A 15,925-nucleotide genomic window follows, 5' to 3' on the forward strand; every position below is an offset into this window, starting at 1 on the left:
AGTACCTATAGATAAAAGAAAAGAAAAATTAGATAGAATCCTGAAATTCTGGGAGATTTTTAAATACATCATAAATAAATGCAGAATATGCTCTTTTGCATGTCCATTGTACAGCTTCACAGGGCTCATATGACCTTATGGAGATAAATTGTTTTAATAAAAAGTTCAAAACCAAATTCTTATCTTTTAAGAATTTAAATTGTATCATGCTTCCTATTATTCACTGGACCATTTAATATTACTTTTGAGAGACAACACAAGTAATTTGATGCTTGTAAATGCACTCATAACAGCAGTATGTACCAGGATACAGATCCATTAACTAATCCATGTCAGCCCTAAGGGCGAAATCTATAATTACAGGCGATTATCTGTAATTTTTATCATCTAGTAGATTTCACTGTTTCACCTTTATAGGCCAAAACATTAACAAATTGGTTTTATAAACATGTTGCGATTTCCAAAAGAATGGGACTAACCATTAAAAAGGAAAGCTTTAAACACATCACTGCCTGTGTGGATTAGAGGCATTAAAAGAGTCACCTTAAGCAAGACATGGGAGCAGTAATTTTTTTTTTCTGTAGAATTTGGTGGCGCTGTCTTTTGTTTAGGAGTGAGATCTCAGTCCTCTTGAGAAAAAAAAAGAAGAGACATTCGTGCCAGGCGTCCAGTCTTCCACCGGCCAATCTAACTCCCACCAGGAGTTGGCGCCGCATGCCTCGGCTCAACCAAAGCCAAACCCCGCTCATCATTAGCAGGCAAAGCCATTGGGCGTTCAAAAGTCTGTGCTGCCAAGCACACAAGCGCGGAGCCAGCACGGCGAGGCATTAAGGAGCTCGAAGGATAACCAATAAAGCCGCTATTTTGCACCCAAGTCTTGTGTGTTTTCCTTCCCACGCTGTGCAGTTGTGATTACACATGTAAATATTTGGCGGCGCACAAACTCAAAGAACAGAAGCCCTTCTGTACAGCCGGGGTCGCAAACTAAATGTCAAGCAAACAGGCTCGTGACGTCGACAGATCGAATGCCTGAGAAGAGAAAAGGGGCGGGTGGGAAGGAGAGAAGAGACAAAGAAGACATCACTTTTCTCGTGAGGGAGAACAGCATCATCTTTGTTGGGGCCGTCAGGATAATAATCTGAGCGCTGATTCAGACGGCGGGTACCATGAGAGGTTGTGTACTGCTGTCTCTGGCCTTGGAAAAGCTTTCCATCACCCCCCACGCGCCGCACAGTCATCTATAAAGGCTTCCCTCGTAGACCACTGCGATCGTCCGGCTTCGACAGAGGAAGCAAATAACACCTGAATGTCACCCTCTCTGAACTGCAATTATTATTCTTTTGTGCAAACTGCCAAGTCCTGTTCCCACTATGTCTCTTTCACTCGAGGACACTGACTAATGCACAGGAACGGCAGAAATCTCCGTCAGCTCGCAGCAAAAGCCTGGCAGGAGTCGAGCCTGGCAGATATCAACTTACGATAGCAGTGTTGACTAATTTAAAGCGAGATTGAATTCCCATGCCCAGCATCCCCCCCCCCCGGGCCCCCCAACCACATCTCTCATGCTGTCAAATAAAGGCCTCACAGTCCAGACTGATGGTATCAAAAAAGTGCTTAATTAGCTTGTAATAAATTCTCATTTCCTTTCTACAAAGCCTAAACCACACCCCGACCAATTTGATACCAGCATTGGTCGGGGCGTCGTCTCTCTCTCGACCGTTCCAACAGGAGAACGCATCGTCTTCAAAATGTCATCCATGCACACACACACATAATCCCACACTAGCAGGCACAATTGTCTGAACAAACCGATTGGATTCATTTACACCCAGACACCAGAGCGACATTGTTTTTTTTAGGACTTTTGTTGTTACAATCTTTTAAGAAGCTTAAACACCTTAACTAATATTCTGTGCCTTTAAGAGGTTAGGGTTAGCTGGGATGTACTATAGCCTCTTTTATCCACACGGGAACAAAGATTAGGGACATATTGATGTAATTTGGAGTCTTAGAGGGCTACATAAAAAGCAATGGCGGGCCACACTTGGCCCCCAGGCCTCGAGTTTGACACATGTTCTGTAGGGCGATTTGAAATAACTTGTACCTGCAGAAAACTCCTCAAACATCACACATCTGAAAGTGGGGAGTGATGCCAAACCTTTCTCAAACTGATGCCAGAGACTAACAGCTAAACTGGGTTAGGTGCTATAAATCTAAAATTACTATTTCAATCATTCTGATTCAGGATTTCAAGCTTGAACAATGATTTTTACCTAAAGCTGTTCATCTCAGCTCTTTAAAATCTGCCTGAATTTTAGAGTACATGAATACTGAGGTATGGCGGAAGCATCAGTTCATCTGTTCAGACTGTTTGCTCTAAGACATCTTTGTATCCACATATGAAACTCAACAAACATGAATGGAGTCCAAATACTGCAAGCATATTTAAATAACTGCCCTAAATGAGAATACAGCTCATGTGGAACAACAAATTCTGGATTAAAACACCTCATTTTAGAAAGTTACCGAGAAAGTTTGGCTGAGAAAAGTCGACCGGTACCCAACGGAGAATAGACTGGGCGATTTCATATTTATTTTGGATTAAATTGAGATTAACGGGAGCCAGCAGCCGGCCAGAATCCAGCAGAAACTATAAATCAAGCAGCTTGCGGTGCACACGTGTGTTCGTACGCCGCATCACGCCCGGTTTAGTGAACACACAGCCTGGTGGAGCTGACTGGCAGGAACGCTACAGACATTTGTCTCGCTGCAGGAGCGAACAGACAGCTTCAATCACGGGAAGAAAGAAATGGCTCCAACCTTGGCTTTGCTCGGACTGTCATGTAGGTAAACACAAATATACGGAGCTGGGTGGGATTCTTTCTAAAGCGGCAAGGGTGATGAGAAGGAGAGTAAATGAAAAGAAAGAAGCAAACATCGACAAACGCCCACACACACACACACACACACACATTCAGTGAACTTCCCACGAGGCATAGCTCGGATTCTTGGGCCGAATTTGCATCACAAATATCTTGGATGGCAGCGTGCGCATGGAGAATAAATAAAGCGGAGAGGGTGCCACTTTTCTTCCCTCGTTCATCCCTGCCCCGCTCCCATCCATCCCAGCATCCATCCACTCGTTTTAATAGGCTGCATTCAGCTCCTAACAATGCCAGATCCACACCAAAGCGGCACCCAGGCTATGAGAGAGTGCATGTTGGCACCTTCTGGAGCTGCCACTACGGAGAGGACCCGGGATAGAAAGTATGCATCGTCAAATGTGTTCAGTTATAAGACCTTTGGTTTGTCATTTTTCTCCAGTTCAGTTACATGGCATCAAATGACAACATTGTATTCTTATATCATACCACAATACAATCCCATCTAAACCTGGACTAGAAAGTATGCATGGTTCAACTTGTGTCTTTTTGCCCATTTTTACTAGTTTACATAAAATATCCAATGTTCTGCTTTACATTTCACCAGGGGAAATGGTGTGCATATTTCAATTGTGAGTAAACAACAGCACAAGTTTGCTATTTTTTTTAATAATCCAAATTGATCTAATGATCTATGTGAACCTAATCTAGAAAGTAAACATAGTTCAGTTTGTGTTCAGTGTTAGGGCAGACTGACCTCCAGCCGGACCTGTGCTAGAAAGTATGCATTGTTCAATTTGTGACTTTTACAGAAAGTTTCAGGACAAACTGATCCCATTTGGACCTGAACAAGAAAGTATTCATGGCCCAGTATGTTGAGTTTTAAAACACTGCATTCAGTATGCATTAATAAATGCTGATCCCGTCTTTCTGCTGTTAGATTTGAAGGTATGCCTTGTTAGTTTTTTCCCCACTATCTCAAATCAAACTCTGTATTAGTTTAAATTGATGTTTGAACTAAGGAACGCATCAAAACTGTGACCTTCACTGTATTGTCCTACAGGGGCTTGAAAGTATACCTTGTTCGATTTGTCCACTTTCTGGAATCAGTCTGAGCTGAGTAACGCATCGAATCAGTGTAGTATTGTACACCAGAGTAAAAGGATCCTGCCCAAAAAGGGGCTTGAAAGTACGCATTGTTCACTTTGTGATTTGAACAAGTTGCAAGTTCAGTGTTTCAACTTAGTTGTTTTCTGAACTCTTAGGACTAAATATCAATGTAAAGTAATGATTGCATCCAAACTGTGTTTTATTCCACACTAGGCAAACTGATCCTATCCAGACCGGAAATAGAAAGTACACATGGCCCAGCTTGTATATAAAAACCTAATATATATATATATATAAATGTTATTTTATCGTTTGATAAACTGAGACAAACATCAAAACTGTGCCCTCAGGGAAAGAAACCCTGGACCTCAAGTAGAAAGTATACATGGTTCAGTTCCTGCTTTTAGAAATGTTTCTTCACACTTTCTTCATGTCCAACTTCCATTTTCTAAGCTTACCAACAACCTGGAATCAAAGACTCACATGCACTTTCATAGTAAACTAAAACTAGTCCCTTCCACTTGGACATATGTAGAAAGGATGCATGGTCTTATCTGTTCTAGTAAAGACATTTCTTGCTGTTTTTCTTCAGTCCAGCAGTCTGCCGCTAGGATTAGCCACTGGAATCTAAATATCAGTCTGACATACATCAAAACTGGGCAAATGTATGATAAATATCTGGACCTGGGATAGAAAGTACACATTTAAAAACATTTGATCTAGTTTTCCATCCAACTGAACAGTCAATGTTTCCACTTGATTCAATTCGAAGCTGGACATACATGAGGCTGTGATGGTTCAAAATCATCCCATCTGGACCTGCAGTTGTTCGCTTTTAAGGATGTTTCTTTCACTTTTTCTTCCAGTTCAAACCTGGAATTAAAGACTGCTGCTCCTAGAACTGATCCCATCCCTACAGATCTGTGATAGAAAGCATGCATGGTCCAATTTGTGCTGATTAAGAGCAGCTTCTCTCCAGTGTGAAAAAAAAGTTAAACACATTATCACCTTTAGAAACGAATGCACTGCGAAAACAATCGATTCAAGCAACAACAAAAAATCCCACTCAGGAAGTTTTCTCAGTTGACTTCTAAGCGTCACTGCAGTCACATTATTAAGAAGGACCCAAACCTCAGGGGTCCTGATGACTCCTGACCGCTCAGTTTCTAAATGATTCGCACAGCAGCAGACACGTAAATCATGCAAAACATCCGCAAATAGCTGCAGTGGCATGAACACACTAAGGAACTACGCAAAGATGAGGTTCATATTTCAGAAAACAGATTAGCGGAATGCGAGTGGATGTTGTGGAGCAGATGGAGAGGAGTTTACGCAGAGTCCGACGCTCCGCTGCAGGTGTGAGAGGGTCGGGATGACTCACATGAGAACTTGTGTTCAGTTTCAAGGAGCTGCGCTCCATTGTTCCGAAGGAACCGATGCGCACGGACGCGCAACCATCCAGCCATCCATGCGTCCACCCATGCATCCAAGCACTCACCTGACTGCGCTGCACTCCAGCTGATCACCGCCAAAGTGACTAAAACGCACGCCTGGAACTTCATCTTTGATCCAAAACCAGGAGAAGAAGAAGAAGAGGGGGAGGAAGAAGAAGAAGAAGAAAGCCTCCTTGTCTTGTTAACTCCCGTATAACTCACATGTCCAAATTAAGATATCCTCGCTGTTCTAACGCGCGCTCACACACAAAAAAACAGAAGAAGAGGAATAAAACGGGCTGAAAGTGTCGGATTGAAAGTGTCCCCGGGTGGTGTGACGGCTTCCCGCTCTGCTGGGTTTGTTTGTGGGCTCTCAGTCCGGTGTTCAGGTCGCTTTCCGCCGCGGACACTCTGAGCCATTTACTCCTCACTCTGCCATTGCGCCGGTTCTTGGATCGGAGAGGGGAGGGGGGAGTTGAGGAAGCAGCGGGGGGTGCGCGTTGGGATAGGAGGGGGGAGGAGAGGGTGTAGGTGCTCTGCACACGCCTTTTCTGCCTAATCGACACCTCTCTCAGCCAATCACATCACACAGCCATCTCCTAATGAGCCCTACGCGCCTCCTGATTGGCTAACAGGCGTCATTGCGGCTGTCACTACACCTGTCAGCAGCTGCTTTGTTTTGGTTATTCTTTATCCGCGGAGGTCAGCTTATTAGCGCCTTATTAAACACTGGAACTGACTCATAAATACGTCAGAAGTAATCAGAAGCAGGGACATGAACAAGTCGGCTAAAAGGTGTAATGAGAGGAAGGCTTAGTCAAAGTAAGCAGATGTATATTTCTAGACAACCTGACCTGAGTCCTCAGCTCAGCATCCAGGGCTCAACAGACAAGAGTGGATATGGACTCACTGTGACACGAAGAAGCTTTATTTAATGTCCTCTGCTGCCCTCTAGCGGAAACAGCAAGGGATAGCTCTGTTTTTATTAATTTAATTATGATTAAAACTGTTTTGGACAGACATTTGATTCAGTATTTGTAATTTCAGAATATGAATGTTTTTTTTGTTGTTTTTTTTACATTTTTATTCATTGGGCACAAAAACTCACATTTTAATCTTATCTGCATCTGTTTGTATATGTCTCTAATTTGATTTTAATTGAAATGATTATTTAAAGAATCTATGTACTAGTTCAGCATAAGCATCTAATTTACATATAAATCTTTTTAAACGTATTTCTATTTCGGCTTTGCTGAACTTCATTACATTTTTGGCTGCCACATAAAGTAATATTTGTAATTTCACTAACAATATTCAATTTAATTTAATATTTTGCTAGATTTTTTTTTGCAGATATGCAAATCAATTTTTGGGTAAACATGTAGTGCATATATTTTAGTTTTGCATACTCTATTATCTATTGTTTGCTTAACTTAAATGTTGTCAATGTCAAAATTTCTACATTTTTTGTATTTGATCACACATAACCTTTAGTTTATTTAATCATTTTGATTTGATTTTATTAAAAAATGTTATCTTTATCCATTTTGGTGCTATGTATTTTATTTTGATTTGCTTAAATTGACTGTACTCTGCTGTATTTTCATAACTTCCTCTGGCTACGCGTCGCCGCGGTGATCTGGTTGGTCTCTGCCGTGACGACCTGCAGCATTCACAATGCCCCCCGGCTCTAATTTTGGACCCTGACTTTGTTCTGTCCGCTGTGTGGGACTCGGGGCTCAGATGACAGGCTGTGATCGGGGCGGTGGGGAGTGGGCAGGAGTCTCACTGGAACCGGGGGGTCTGCCCGTCCAGAACCAACAGCTCTGGCTGGAGAGGCGAGTCCAGAACGAGGCCCGTGTTTTCTGAGCTGCAGCCAGTGAGGAGGTGAAGCTTGTTTCCAGCATGTCTCTTCTGCTGCTGCTGCTTCTGGCAGGTGAGTCTCTAAAGGAGTTTCTTCTCTTATTACTCTGGCCGGCTGAGTTGCTGGACGTAGAACACTGGGAGATGCAGAAAAAACAACTCCTCAGAGGTGGAACTGGAAGACGTTCGGAAAGCACGTCTTTCAACGCAAGTCGGACTTCACGATGAAGAACAAAGCAAGATGGAATGCTGCAACAGTTTGGAAATGGATCTATGTTTCATTGTAGAAATGCAACAATCAGATATTCCATATTTTTCAGGACATTCTGAGAAAGATTTGGTGACTTAACTGGTAGCATGTGAGAGGCTGGAAGCTGTTATAAACGCCAAACATCTTCCCAAATAATTGAGCTTTAGAGGTTCAAACAGGGCAGACCTCACCGTAAACTAGATATCAGTTTCATGAGAAAAACAGGATGTTTGTTTGGGGTTTTACAGAGAAATTCAACAACATTAGACATCAATACATGAGCATTTATTAATAAAAAAAAACAGAATATTTGATTTCTGTTGCATATGTATGGCAAGCCACTTATTTTGATAGCTGGAATATCTTGCAGCTAATGCTTAATGGTACATAGGAAGCACCATCTGGTGATTAAACAGCGAGACACTATTTGAGAGAAGTTATTAGTTTTGATCCAGGCAATTCCCCCCCACAAAAAAATTACAGAGGAAAAAGGAAATGACTTGTACCTGCTGATTCTCAGCTGCTGTCCTTTGGAAAACTCAACACATTGGTTGTCCCTGTGAGGCTGCGGCTCCCTCAGAGAGCCCACCGAGTCAGCACAAACACCGGGGCCAAAACAGTTGGGCCTTATCGGGCCGCCGCAGCCCGAGATCCGCCGCCTTTCCAGATCAGAACAACAAGCCGTCCCCCTCCTCCCTCCACGCCGTCTTTCCATTCAGCCTCGGGTCCGACGGGACGGCCGCCGCCTGCCTCCGCATTAAGAAGCTGTTTGCTCGCATCTCCGAGGTAAACAAATGGGATTGGGACTCTGATTGTAAATTAGAAATCCTTTCTTCGTGAAAGTAGCAGACTAACGGGGAAGAAACGGTCCTGAAGGGAAACGCGGAGCCAGGATGTGACCTTGTTTTTTGCACAAACATATTCCTAATTATGAGGGGGAAAAGGAAAAGGAGCAGATAACCACCGCGGCGCTTTGTATCATATTTCTTTCATACTCACAATAATGGTTATTTTCTGCCAATCATGGAGCCGAAACATTAAAAAAAAAGCACCTTTATGACTGGATCCTCTCTGCAGCTCACGTCGGTCCTTCCGAGTGTGGATGCGACGGCCGGCTCTACCGGAAGGTGATCAACGACCTCTGCTTCAACCGCTTCGAGGAGGAGATGGCCAGACTGGACTCGGGAACGTGGTGCAGCTGGCCGGAAACAATGGAGTGAGTGAAATCAAAAACACCAGAAAACACTGGAAGGTATCCTAAACACTCCCTTTAAATGGAAAATGTGTCAACTCAACTCATGAAAAACTAATTTCAAGGCCCAAACTGTCTAATTAATATCCACTTATGTTAAATGCAGTCAAATTCTGTTGCCTACGCCATGAGACGTAGCTTAGCAAAAGCACAAAACGACTATCTACGGAAATAGATCATGGCAAGAAAAGCTGTAATGTTTTCGCCAGGAAAAAAAAAAAAGTTAAAAACACAAACACACACTGGCTCAGGAGAACTTTCTATACGGAAAGAATAAAAAATGAAAAAGTGTACAGAGTCAATGTTGGCAATGTTTTCCATCCAGGAAACACACAAAGATAAATACAGAAGAACTCAGCTGGTAGTACTTTCTATGAAGGGAACAGAGAGTGTATAAAATTAGTGACAGAAAAGCTTAATCAATAGCTCTGCTCAAGAACAACAAAACAAAGACAAACAGAACAAGGAATACTTTCTAAAGTAAACAAAAATAGTCTTCATAGCTTTAGGTCTATCATTTAAAGGCTCTCTTTGCTAAAAACAAATCCTAGAGCTTGGGGCACTTTCTATGGCAAATCAACATAAAAAGGTTACACATGTGAGAAATAATTGTTATTGAGAGACAGAGAGAAAAGAGACCAAGAAGTAGTGGACAAGGAGCAGTTTCTATGGTAAATATAAATAAATAAGAGTTTAAATAGTGAATAGGTCAGTCAGTTGCCCAGAAGGACATACACACCTGGACCAGGAGTACTTTCTCCTATATTTGATAGTCTAGCCAGCTGTTAGTTTCACGGTTACATCTCTACAACGCTTTTTTCTGCCTTTCCCTTCTCGGTTTCCGTCTGCTGCTTGTGAGTTTTCCCTTTTTCTCTCGCACAATATCTTTTGCTCAAAAGTCAACCAGTCGCTCAGTCGGAGCCGTTCCCCCCCCGCCCCCGAATCAAGTCTGACATCACACTGGCGGAGTGCGTGTTTGAAAGTGAAACGGTGGCCTTTCCTTCCCAAGCACCAGCGCCTGCCGGAGGATGAGTCAGGCAGGAGGATAAAAAAGGCTCTGAAGAAGTTCCTGTCAGAACTATGTGATTTCCCTCCTGGCTCCCTGTCCTCGCCTGGTCCGGCACAAAATAATTGGTTGCTGGCGCTCTCTGTCCTGCAAAAAAAAAAAAAAAATGAATACAGGCATTTTCAAGGTTTGCACTGGTGTAATAAAACTGCCGGAAAGAATGCGCGATGACAGCACTGAAGAGAGCAAAATTAAAGGATTTAGGGAATACAAATAGGATTTAGCCAGTGGCTATATCTGGTTTAGCTAATATCTTCTCTTCATGTCCCTGAATGAAAGAAAAGAAAAATAAACTAAATGCTGATGTTAGAATGAAGAGTTGTGTGTGCTACAGGTCAGTGTTAATAAGACTGGACATGCCATGTTTTATTTAATGTGACATATCAGGTACTCTGCTTTTTGATATTTTCTTCCCCACTTTAAAATAAAAACTTGGATTTCACACAAATGTGATGTGTGTTATCTTATGTATGCAAGAGAAAATCTGATTGGCCGAACCTTTTGTTAGAGGTCTATTAAAAATGCAGTAGTAATAAAATATTCACAGAATGGATAAGTAAAAACATATTTCTGTTTCCCCAGTTTTAATAGTTTTTTTTAAGTGGGGTTCTCTAGATTAGTTTTCAGTAGGTAGCGCCTCACCTGAGGTATGCAGTCTTCAAACTGGGTACAATTCTCACTGAAGACTTAAACTAAAAGCTAGTCACACTGTGGCTAATTCCAGACTGGATTCTATGTAAAACACAATTTGTTAAGCAAGTGCTATTTACAAGTTACAATGTCTGACACCATGTTAGATTTAACATCATGGAGCACAAACCATGTACTTAGCAATGCAGAAAATGGAAATGGATATGAATGTTTTTGCAAATATGTGAGCCCCCCAAAAAACTCTGTAATGTAAATTTTCATTATCTATTTTTGATAGACTTCCTGTACAAGCTAGTGTTACACATGGAATGAGGGCAACGTTAATTCCGGCACCCCAAGTGTTTATTTTTGTCTGTAACACAAAACAAAGCTTTAGGTCAGTCATTTCTGGCTGACCTTCAAAGCGCTAACTTCCTGCTACAGCTTTAAAATGCCCACAGTAGGAATAACAGTAAAAGAAATAAAGGCAGAAATGAGAAAATATATTGTCTTTCTAAACAAAAATGCTGCTTTAGAGCACAACTTCAGAGAGAAAAGACAGCAATGTACTTTAACAATCAAAAACAGAAAGTGACGTCCCTGTCATACAAAGGACTCAGTGAAAAGAAGCAACTTAGCTTCCAAGGCTAACCAAACTTAGCTAACAAACGGAAGTGGTAAAGTCACTTTGTGAAAATTTTACAAAATAAGACACGGCACAGTCAAACGTCACTAAACCTGTCATACACAGTCTGTGTGTTTAACCTCACCTGTAATACAAAAGAGAGCTTTAGAAACGGACACATTTCTGACTGGGCTTCTAAACTTTAAACTCCGGCCCGGTTCCGGTCCCAGTGCTCAGTGCGCGCCCTACGACCCTCTGTGAAGGGTGGATTCAGTCGAAGTGCACACAAAGGCCCGAGTGCGCAATGTTAGAAGCAGCAAAAATGTGAGAATTGGGAGAGTGCGCCCCCTAGTGTTGTAACTTCGACATCCAAAATGGCGGGACTGGTCACTGTTTAGGCATTTGTGCTGCTAAAAAGTACAACTAGAACAAAACAAATTATTTTAAATGTACAGTAAAGGTATTTTTTCTTTCCTAAGTCATTGTTGGAGATATTTGTTGAAGATATGTGTTTTGTTTTGACTTATTGAATAAAGAAAATTCTATGTAATCATACTTTACTTTTGAAAACTGATTTTATTCACTCTTTTTTTGCGACAGAGCTTGCTCTGTGAACTTTGCCATATTTCCAAGACGGCAAAAAAAAAAAAAAAAAAACACATTAAAATGTATTAATGTTTTATTTAAAAATCCCAATTAGAGACGAGATTTTTTTTCACCCACCATCTCTTTTATGCAGCTAAAAGTTAGTTTGGTGTAAAGTGGAGTTAATGTGCCAACAAAGATCAAGTTAAGGACAAACATGCGGCATATATAAAACAATGCCTGATGCTACATTTGAAAAATAAAAAGACTAATGTAACTAAAATGTTCTTTTTAAACGAAACTATGAATGTTGTGACTTTATAGAGCAAAAATGCCAACAAGAAATTCATCAGGAACCCTGATGAATCGGTTTTCTTCTCCTCTAGTCTGAGAGGAAACATTTTTTAAAAGTCATAATGATATCTCTAAAGAAAATAATAATCAAATAGGTTTGTATTCCACTCCCACAAAAAAAAATGAAGATATTAATTTCATAATGATACATGAAGTTTTCCCTGTAATGACTTTCTGCAAAAGAAATTCAAAAATAAATATCAATTTCTCTGCGCATTTCAAGGACACAAGGGTGGAATGAGGGTGGGAGTGCAACAGGGCCTCACTCACTACCGCTGCCGTAAAATGCCGAGGAGCGTCAGTAAGTCACGCCCACAGCTAAATCACTACTGCCATCTACTGGCGGAAATAAGTATTAGCTAAATTAGATGAGACTTGAAAAATCCGACGTATAATAAATCAACTGAGATTTATCTCAGAAAGATTAATAAGAAGAATAAACTACTGAAACTTGAGTGCCACACTATCCATCTATAGGTAAATGCTACTTTTTATTATTTTGAATATTGATCCAATGTAACATTTACCCTACTTGAAATATGCATTTATGTTATTATAAAAAGCGACAGAAAGAGATTGAATATTTTTTTTGTTGATTTTCTAAATGAATCAAAAGTGGGGGTTTTCTTTGTAATGACTAAATTAACAACTGTTTGCCACTTCTTAATTATACAGTGTACTAAATATAATTTGGATGATTCTCGAGCCAAAGTGGAGATACTGGGAAACCTGTCATTTCTGTCGAATGATTGTCACCCATCTAGCTTTGTTTGTTATAGTCCACTTGCAAAAAAGCCCAATTTGAACGTAAACCACACCAAACAAAAATAAATAAATAAAGTTGGCTTTTGGTCTGGACCAAACAAACCGACCAGTGGGCTTTCCTGGTGTGAATAAAACTCAAGTAGCTATGTTTAGAAGACCTATGATTTGAAAATAATAACAGGAAATATTGAGGAAAAACAATCAAATCCAAAAGGCTCTGCATAGATAGGTGGGATCCCAACCAACATGGGTTCTTTGTACTCAGCTGGTTCAGCCGAGTCCATAGATACGCAACATGACCACATTCCTAGAGTTGAGTGCTTCATTATGGTGAGACTGATGATGTTCTGGCCACTAATTTGGCCCAACCCTCTGCTTATCTGACTCCATCTTTTCATATTGATGGTGTAGTGGTGGAGCTGGGGAAGGCAGAGGAATTGAAAACCCCCTGGTCAAAGTTGAACCTTTAGGTTTTGTTACGACAAACCTAAAGAAGTCCTGTTGCAGTCAACAAACTGCAACAGGACACTAGAACTTGCAGGAGATTTCCAGTGTGGGCCTGGCACTTCTGAGAAAATGTCAAGGGATGACAGTGGGTAAACATTTGACCTTATCTGTACGCCGAAGTCATTGACCACAATCCGATGCAGGTTTGATGCTTCGGAGGATCAACCTAACTTTAACCACTGACATGTTAAACAAGGTCATGGAAGTGTTTAAAACAACTTCCACCAGAGAGGATCTGGAAAGAGACACATTTAGAAAAACATCTTCCAGAACAGAGGGGCTATGAATGTCCTGCCTCAAAACAGGACTTTCATACTGTCAATTCTCATTGAATTAAATCCTTTTAATCCTTCCGTGCTACTTAATCTTGTTCTTGATAAGTTCTCATCCAGAATTGTGATTATGTAATGAAATCATATGTTAGCTTCTGTTTCTGCCACAGATTGAGAGTTTGCTTTTCCTCATTTCTACCCCCTCGATCGTCCTCAGACGCAGTCACACTTCACCCAGAGAAGAATCTCTCTCTGGAATGTCGCAGTGCTCCAATGAGTGCGCTCCTCAGTTGGAATGCATCTCCATTTCTTTTGCCCTCCACCAACCAAGCAGTTATATATAGCTCTGTTAAGCTCACTGGTAATTCTAGAAACTCTTCAGCTCTTTTTTTCGCCCCCCCACTACCATCAGGAATTCCCTGCTGCTCTTTCACACTGAGAGAAGGTTCAAAGACATCGGGAGAGAATATTTCAGTCCAAAGACTGCAAATGTAAAATTCAGACTCATTATCATTTTAGATTTTAACTTGAGAGACTTGAACGTCCCTCAGACGTTTGAAAGTTGGGTTAATTTAAGTGTTTCATCTAAAGTCTTTAAGCAAATATTCACTGGTGTGTGTATGTGTCATGGTTTTTGCAGGATCTATGAGGGACTGACTAACTGCACCTGCCAGGTGGCCTTGAGGATGGACTGCTTCTGGCCCAACCGGCTGGTGGACGACTTCTTCATGAAGATTCATAATACGTACTTCCACCACTGCGCCCTGACTGGCCGGCTCCTCCATGAGCCATCAATCGGTATCCTCGCGCCCTTCATCGGCGTGTCAGTGCTGATCGCCCTGCTCATGACCTCAGTCGTGGTTTGGAGGAGCAAACGCACAGAAGGGATGCTGTAGAGGTGGTGAAGGAGGTTGAGTTGGTCTCAGGACTTGGAGATGGACTCATAGCATCATGAGCCACAGTGAGGGAACTTCATGTACTTTGAGAAGCTGATGTATATCTTAGAAGATACCTTAGAAGACGCTAAACTGTAGTGAAGACAAACAAAATAGTGTCGCCTCTATGAAAGCGTATATGATTGTTGAGTTGAAACTACATCTGCATCAACAACTGAGAGGAAACGAGGTGCAGGACTCTTGAAAATGTAAAGAAATGCAACAACACAACAAATTAAGCTTTGAAGGAAACGTTTGGGCTATATTTATTTGTATTATTCTGAAAGCTCTTTTGTACGATTTTGCGATTGACGGTCATGGCTACAAGGCAAATGTTGGGATCAGCCTCTGATCTGCGGCTGTTTTTAAAGAAGCGACGAAAGATTCTCCTTGTGGAGATTTCTGAGAACCGTCCAAAGTATTTATGCAAAGATCTGCGAGTAAATTTGACTTTTCATCGCAGCCAAAAGTTCATGAAAATCCACAAAAAAATTTTTATTATGGTCAATAATTCTTCTTACAGCCGACAATGACTGCTGCTTGTTTAAAAGGTGTTAAGACAAGAAGAAGGTGATTTAAGGCACATCTGCTCCTCAGTTATAGGCATTGGTTGCCTGATTAGAGAAAGAGTGACTTCAACATCACTCTTTCACAAGTGACAATGGTGACCTGATATTAGCTGTCAGTTCTGATCTAAAAACAGTCAGGGTTAGTGTGTATGCATAGATCTATCAATATATCAATAAAAAAAACCCACAACAAAGCAGTACAATATGCAGAAAAATATAAAGAAATAACTGTGTATATATACAGAAAAACTTAAGACCTGTTCCAAGGAGACATGTGCCTGGGTATTCACTCTAATTTTCATATTTTGTGTTTAAAATATACATTGTGATTGTCCAGCATCTGAGTGTGTAGCATTCACCAATGAAAGATTAACAGGAGGAAAGTGTTTCTCTGTTCCTGTTTAATAATCATAAGAACAAGAAAACTGACAGCAAGCAGAGAGGCTCAAAATTCCACGAGTGAAAGTGATATGAATGTGCATATATGAAAACCAGTTTGTTTATGTGCAACAAAATAAATTGAAAAGGAACACAATAACAATAATAATAATAAACTTCCTGTCACCAGTGAAATATGAGATTAAGTTGCTGTATGCTGGTCTTGTTAGAGATTTAGCTGCTTTTCTTTTTTATGTCTGAATGCGAGTTTGGTTATTACGTCTGTAACTAAAACCTTTTTTGTTTCAGCTATCCTTAAGTATTATTTTTTGTTAGTAGTGCTATAAAATTTTAGGAAAATTACATTTATTTCCCGAATTCATATCTTGCTACACTTTTTTCCGATATCATGAACTGAAAATAAAAGTACTAGATCCAACTGTTAGATT

At 40.9% G+C, this 15,925-nt stretch overlaps 2 protein-coding genes across 4 annotated transcripts in view; one reads left to right on the top strand and one right to left on the bottom strand.

The window, feature by feature from the left end:
- The window catches only part of si:ch73-383l1.1 (receptor tyrosine-protein kinase erbB-4), a 269,734-nt gene extending 263,854 nt beyond the window's left edge, over positions 1 to 5,880 (bottom strand). For all 3 annotated transcript variants that reach the window (XM_028011161.1, XM_028011162.1, XM_028011160.1), the window contains exon 1: positions 5,491 to 5,880. In XM_028011161.1, coding sequence (XP_027866962.1) covers positions 5,491 to 5,554 — 64 coding nt within the window. In that variant the 5' untranslated portion in view covers positions 5,555 to 5,880. The remainder of the gene's footprint in view (positions 1 to 5,490) is intronic.
- Positions 5,881 to 7,158: 1,278 nt separating this feature from the next.
- Positions 7,159 to 15,915, top strand: LOC114141211 (receptor activity-modifying protein 1-like). Its single transcript, XM_028011696.1, has 3 exons — positions 7,159 to 7,361; positions 8,616 to 8,754; positions 14,235 to 15,915. Exons 1-3 carry the CDS (start codon positions 7,331 to 7,333, stop codon positions 14,488 to 14,490), a joined length of 426 nt encoding a protein of 141 aa, XP_027867497.1. The 5' UTR covers positions 7,159 to 7,330; the 3' UTR covers positions 14,491 to 15,915.
- Positions 15,916 to 15,925: the final 10 nt, after the last annotated feature.

The sequence above is a fragment of the Xiphophorus couchianus genome, chromosome 24 (assembly GCF_001444195.1).
Source record: "Xiphophorus couchianus chromosome 24, X_couchianus-1.0, whole genome shotgun sequence".
NCBI classification, from domain to species: domain Eukaryota; kingdom Metazoa; phylum Chordata; class Actinopteri; order Cyprinodontiformes; family Poeciliidae; genus Xiphophorus; species Xiphophorus couchianus.